The 7,125-nt window shown below is 38.3% G+C and overlaps 1 protein-coding gene across 2 annotated transcripts in view; it reads right to left on the bottom strand.

The window, feature by feature from the left end:
- Positions 1-1,705: 1,705 nt before the first annotated feature.
- The window catches only part of SPATA1 (spermatogenesis associated 1), a 34,688-nt gene continuing 29,268 nt past the window's right edge, over positions 1,706-7,125 (bottom strand). For both annotated transcript variants that reach the window (XM_034437109.3, XM_034437110.3), the window contains exons 13-14: positions 4,911-5,009; positions 1,706-2,951 (exon numbers count right to left, since the gene is read on the bottom strand). In XM_034437109.3, the coding sequence (XP_034293000.2) occupies positions 2,847-2,951; positions 4,911-5,009 (204 nt within the window). In that variant the 3' untranslated portion in view covers positions 1,706-2,846. The remainder of the gene's footprint in view (positions 2,952-4,910; positions 5,010-7,125) is intronic.

Genomic DNA, 7,125 nt, shown 5'->3' with positions numbered 1-7,125 from the left:
TACACTGATGGTACACAGCTATATGTGTCTCTTTTCTGTCCCAAGCTAGAGGCTGTCATAAGACAGAGCAGGCACAGAATGAAGAGCAGGAAGATGGAGGTGTTATTTGTTAAGGAACCCTTCAGGTTCTAGAATTTTCTCCAACTTTATCTCTGAATAATTGTATTACCGCTGGAAGAGGTAGTCTGGTTGTCTTTCAATTTGTGGCTCCTTGTATAGCAGGTGGAACTAATAGCTTTACAGAAGACAGTGACAAATTATCTCATGCCTGGATTTCTGCAATTTGCTTCATATGGGACTGCCCCTGAGGCTTCAGTTGGTCAAGAATGCTGTTGCCTACAGGCTGACTGCTTGAATAAAACCAATTTTATAGGAGCTGCCCTTGTGTACTTCCAGATCTTAATGTTTATTCATATCTCTGCCTTTCCTTCAAGAACTCAAGGTAATATATATAGCATGTGCTTCTCCACTTTTTCCCTGCAACAACACTGAGAAACATTGGCTGAGAGAGTGACTGCTCTAGTCAGTGACCTTCCGTGGCTTACGGTGGGCTTGAACTTATCTTTTTGGTTAGTCTTTCACCACTATACCAGACTAGCCTTTCATTACCTTCATAATTTAAGATTAAAATAAACACTCCCCACAATGTTATAAAACATCAACCTTTAATAAGGAATCCCTTATTGAAAGGATTTATTTGTTTTAAAATATAGTATATACCAGTACTAAAGGTATTTGGAATATAAAACTCAAGTTCCTCTGGGAAGTATTGCAAAATTTTAATATCCTTTTTCTTACCTTCTTTTGCTCAAAGTAATTAGTACTTTTCTATCAACAGCACATTGGCGCCTAATTGGTTTACAACTTGTCTTTCAGGCTGAAGAACTTGAAGAAAGAGCTTGTCTAGGTTTACCACAATGAGTTTGTATTCCAGAAACTCATTCTCTAAGGACAAGAAATGTCCCAAATCTAAGTGCCTATTTTTAAATCAAGCTATTAAATATCCTGTTATCTCTAGATCGCTTGGCCTTGTAAAATTGATCCTGTTTCAGTCTTTCCAAAGGAAAACACACTTGTTAACCACAACAGATTCTGAAGCCAAGGAATATGTGTAGACTGGTTCATAGTATCTGCTTCTTACGATTCTTCATTTCTTTGTCATAAAGAACATTAAAGTGTTTCCATACATCTATATGAACAAAGTGCCTCACCAATGACAATTCTGGTAACACAAAACCCAGACCATTTCTGATGCAATGTAAGTCATGTTGTTCTTAACAGCAATAGCAGCTTTTGTATCTTTTCAATGTGTTCTTTCTGATGATATTATAATCACTAAGAAGCTGAAAGCAACAATGCTGCTATTACGAGGACATTTGCATTGGATGGTATTTTTACCTATTCACACATGTGCTCAGTTATACCATTTTATGGTGAATTAACGCAGAGTGTCAATGATCTTGTGTTTTGGTAGTATTTCTGTAAAGCTTTGAGAGCTCATTGGCCCATATCCCTCCTTCCCTTTTTCCTGCGACATAGTCACAGCAATTCAGAAATATGTTTACCACTAGTTTATCGTTCAGCCTCCTTTAGGTAAACTTGTTCCTATATCACTTTAATGATGTAATGATTATGTATTAGCCATTAATTTTACTAATCTGTTGCAGGAGAATATAATTTTGTTAATTCAGGACTAGTAAAATCCTTGAGACGAGAACACACATTTATTAGTCAGTTTGGAAACATCAAGGGAAAGCCCTAATTTTTCTGCTACAAGCAAAAATATAGACATACTTGAACTTCAAACATTTTAATATTAGAATATAACTGAAGAAAAAATTCATTTCTCTGGCTTCATTTTATAGTAGTTGGAAACTGGCAGTCTTGATTGTCTGAAAGTGCCTTTAAGCTTGAAAGCACAAAAAGAAAAAATGTTTGGTATTATGACATAAAAGCAATCAATCTTCCCTATACCAAAATTGATCTGGATGGAGGGAATTAAATGTGGCTTTTTAAGAATCCAAATAGAATTTTGCTACATACATTAAAAGTTCATGATCCCACTCTTATCACTTTGCAGGATAACTGGCACCTACACAAACATATATGTAAAGGTCAATAAAAAAACAGGAGAGTTCTGTTTGCCCAGGTCAACTTCCCATATTCACAGATTCTGAGTAGTTAACATTTGTTCATACAGCTATACCAGGAACCAAAACAAAACACAAATTTACTGTATGTAGTTATTGGCTTTTGTACAGTAATAAAAATGTATTAGTATATATGACAATTAGCACAGTTATCAAATGAATGTGGTTTATAGTAAAAAAAAAAAAGTAACCAAAAAACCTGAAATGAGATTGAGGAATTGTAAACAAAATTATTTGCAAAACCTTAAGATTTGCAATGAGAAAAAAATATTGAGTAATAATTCTGTCTTTAACAGTTATTGTTATTGTTGTTCTCAACCCAGGTGTGCTTTAGTTATAGCGAACTATTCAGTTAAATAGACAAAAGTCATTCTACCCCAAGAGATGATAGACAATGGAGGATAAGGGCTTGAAATCAATCTAGCCATTTCTTCACCATGCCCCAAGATGTAGTCCTTCCAAATATTTAATTGTGAGGCTTTCTCCCTCCGTCAACAATGCTGTTGCAATGGATGCAACGGGGGTTATTCCCTCCAAGCTTGTTATTGCTGGTTTGCAGTGCTATTGCCACATCAGAATAGAACCAATGAGTGGTTTAGCAATGAATAGCTTTTCACTACATACAAGCTTTGCTATGTTTAATCAAAATTAGGTTTTGAATAGCTACAGACTGAAGAATTTCATTAAAAGGGTTAACTAAAATATTTGCTTTCCAGACAGAAATCTTAAAGATGACTGAACCTTCTTGTGCACCAGTTCTGCCTTCAGCGCTTGTAAATCAGAAATTGCTTGTTTTTTCATCTACAAAAGATCCAGAGATTATGACAGGAAGAATTAAATTACAGCTATTATTTTATAGATAAGCATCAACTTTTATGTGGTTTAACAAGTGCAATTTGGTCTTCAAACTTTCTAGCCTAACCAGTTATAGTGCAATGCATTCTGAGACATGTTAATGCCTCAAGTGATGGTGGATCTTAATATACATAAGACATGTTTGATTTAACATAAATGGGAAATTGGCTAAAGAAACATGCAACTATGATTATAAAGAATTTTTTGGTGTATTGTTATGACATGACAGGAATTCTGGGAGATGAAATCCACACATCTTGAAGTTGCTACAGTTGAGAAACACTGCTGTAGATTGTATTACATATTTCCAATACAGATTTCTATTCATATCATTTTTCTATCTATGGCAAATGCCTAAAATTATTATGATTATATAATTTGTACAGTAGCATCAATGTATAACATACTAAAAAGAGTATAGAGAAGAGCAACAAAGATTAAGGGACTGGAGCAGGGGTGAAATCCAGCAGGTTCTGACAGGTTCTGGAGAACCGGTAGTGGAAATTTTGAGCATTTCGGAGAACCGGTAGCAGAAATTTTGAGTAGTTTGGAGAATTGGCAAATACTACCTCTGGCTGGCCCCAGAGTGGGATGGGAATGGGGATTTTGCAGTATCCTTCCCCTGGAGTGGGGTGGGAATGGAGATTTTGCAGTATCCTTCCCGTGGAGTGGGGTGGGAATGGAGATTTTGCAGTATCCTTCCCTTGCCATACCCACCAAGCCACACCATGCCCATTAAGCCATGCCCACAGAACAAGTAGTAAAAAAAATTGGATTTCACCACTGGACTGGAAGCTAAACATAAAGAACGGTTGCTGGAATTGGGTATGTCTAGTTTAATGAAAAGAAGGACTAGGGGTGACATGATAGTGTTCCAATATCTAAGGGGTTGCTGTAAAGAAGAGGGAGGCAACCTATTCTCCAAAGCACTTGAAGGCAACACAAGAAGCAATGGATGGAAACTAATCAAGGAAAAAATCAACCTAGAACTAAGGAGAAATTTCCTGACAGAACAATTAATCAGTGGAACGAATTCTGGACCTGCCTCCAGAAGTTGTGGGTGCTTCAACCCTGGAAGTTTTTAAGAGGTTGGACAATCATCTGTCTGAAATGGTATAGGGCCGTGATGGCGAACCTATGGCACACGTGCCAGAGGTGGCATGCAGAGCCCTCTCGGTGAGCATGTGCACTGTCGCCAGCTGCTCTTCTGGTTTCCAGTGCATATGCTGGTCTTCGCAGGTGCCGGAAAATGACTTGAAAATGGTCAAAAAACCAGGCCAAAAACATCCCGAAAAACATCCTGAAAATGGCCCAAAAAACAGCCAAAAACGTCTGTGCGCCGACTAGCTGATCATCGGGTTTCTGGCACTCCGGTGTGTGCACATGCACATGCGTTCCAGTTTGGGCACTCGGTGCTGAAAAGGTTCACCATCACTGGTATAGGGTTTCCTGCCTGACCAGTGGGTTGAACTAGGAGACTTCCAAAGTCCCTTCCAACTAGTGTTAGATGAAAATATTTCTTCTGAGAACCAAAACAAAGTATCTAGTGTGGAACAGTGATAGTCACCTAAAGGAACATTGTTAAATGTAGCCAAAGAAGTGTGCATGTGCACAGAGTCTATCACTTTGATAACCAAAACAAACAAGCAATCCTCCTCCCCACAACTATAATGAAGATTTCTTAACTGAACAGGAGTATGTACACCTTGGAAATCAGCCTATGATTCATTTTCAAATATGTCTCAAAGACTACTAATATTTTCCTTGATTTCCAATTGGGTTACGTGGCGTGTTAAAGACCAGTCTTTAAAAAACCTTTGATTTGTTACTGGCTTCACTGATTATATGCGTGTATATGTATATGTGTACAAATGCAAGCACACATGTAATAAATTAGTACAGTACCTTGATTTCTATGACAAGCTTCATTTTGGCGTTGTCTAACTTTCTCTTTAGCTGGTCAATTTCCCGCTCCAGGGTTGTAATCTGGATTATTACATTATTCTGTCAAACAAACAACCTCCCAAATTAATTTAGAATATAACTACATATATAAACAACTCACACATTCCATAATATAATTACTACTCAATAATATTAAGTTAAACTGATGCCTAGAGGCTCTCCAGGAGTTTCTTTTTAAATATATTTTAAGTTCTTTAGCACTCTGGACACCTGTACGTTGTCCTTCTTCAGAAGAATATAACTACTATGATGGTATCTCTCACATAACTGGTCAGATGATGGGATTGACCATAGAGCAAAGCAATGCTTTCACACATTGGCTACAATAAACTAGGTCAGTATTTGAATGTTTGTTTTGCTATGGCCAGCCTAGATTTACCCAGCCAAAAATGGATTTGACTGTCCCTTGTGAAATTGCCATTATTTAAAAATTGAGAGATTTTCTTTAATAAGAGAAAATGTAATCCTGCAAAGATGAGGTATAGCCTCTGGGTTGCCTCCAAAAACTGCCCCAAGTAGTGTGCATTATAACAATCCAACTAGATGATGATTAAGGCAGGGGTGGGTTGTAAATTTTTTTACTACTGGTTCTGTGGGTGTGGCTTATTTTGTGGGCGTGGTTTGATGGTCATGTGACAATTCTTTAGGATTTAGCAGAGGTACTGGTCTACCAGGCTTTTAACTGCTTGCAGAGCTGTACCGATCTACCCATTTGTTTTTGGAGTGTTCTGGTCTACTCATTTGTTTTTGGAGGCACTGGTCTACCCATTTGTTTTTGGAGGCACGGGTCTACCCATTTGTTTTTGGAGGCACCAGTCTACCCATTTGTTTTTGGAGGCACCGGTCTACCACCACACTGCCTTTTAACACTGATCAGCTGTAGGGTGGCCCTTTGAAGCCCCGCAGCAAGAGTTTAAACAGTTTTTTTTCCTTCTAGCCGATCAGCTGGGACTTGGGAGGCCGTGAATAGATTGGGGGCGGGGCCAAATAAAAGGTAAGAATAACGTGGGGGGTGGAGGTGGGAGGGCCCAGCTCCCGAACAAAGAGAACCGGTTTGGTGATGTCATATCGTCACTGCTACCGGCTCGGCCGAACTGGGCCAAACCGGGAGGAACCCACCACTGGATTAAGGCATGAATTACTAACCTCGGTGTTTTGGTGCAGATACGGATATAAAAGATGCGCCAGCCAAAGCTGGGCAAAGACAATCCTGTCCACAGTCCCATTTTCTGTTTAAGGAGAAGCTGAAGTCCAGGCAGAACTCAAGTTGTACACCAATGTCTTTACATGCAGCACAACCTCAACTAGGATAACCCCCAAGATCAATGTTTCTAGAAATTTATTTTCGTATAGCACTTTATTTAATCTGAGTTTAGTTTGCTTCTTCCAGACTGTAAGTCTCTAGGTATCAGTTTAAACTTTCAACAATACCCCTGGCTTGACTTGCGATGGCAATGTACAGTAACATCAGCATACTGATGACAATTTACTACAAACCAATAAATGATCCCTCCTCCCCAAGTTCATATAGTTATTAAATAGAATGGGGGAAAGCAGCCCATTCTGAGGTACCACAGAGTCAACCAATGCCCTGAATGCTGCTCCCCCATATCTATAAATTGAAACTGTCCATTCAGGTAAGAGTGGAATTATTGCAAAACAGTGCTTCCTTCTCCCAGCCCTTGCAGGCAGTCTATAGTCAAGGGTATTGAAGGCTATTGAGAAGTTCTATTGTCCCAGGAGAGGTACCTCCTTCATTGTTAGTTTCTGACAATGCTATCAATTGGTATGTCACAACTGAGTCTGAATCTTAATTCATAGGAGACTAGATAATGTCTTCCCTGAAGATTCTCTGAAGCTGAGCCACATCTTTCTGAACAACTTTTCAAAAAACAAAAATAATTGTTCTTGTTTAATTATTATTGTACAATGATATTTTTGTTCTCTTATTTATTTGGACATGGTGTGCAAATAAACACACCATGGTGTGGTGTTTCCTTTAAAAGTTATACTAGCTCTGGTAAGTATGTGCTTTAGACTTCTGTGATTGTTGTGTCTGTGATCTTAATATTTATTGAAGATATTAATCTTTGTTTTGGATGAAATCTTTGTCTTTGGATGAAAGATGTAACAAATACCTTTGCCAAGGATAACT

The sequence above is a fragment of the Pantherophis guttatus genome, chromosome 3, assembly GCF_059756535.1.
Source record: "Pantherophis guttatus breed Tessera chromosome 3, ASM5975653v1, whole genome shotgun sequence".
Taxonomy (NCBI): Eukaryota; Metazoa; Chordata; class Lepidosauria; order Squamata; family Colubridae; genus Pantherophis; species Pantherophis guttatus.
The sequence above is the reverse complement of the archived record's forward strand: the minus strand, read 5'-3'. Positions and strand labels throughout refer to the sequence as shown.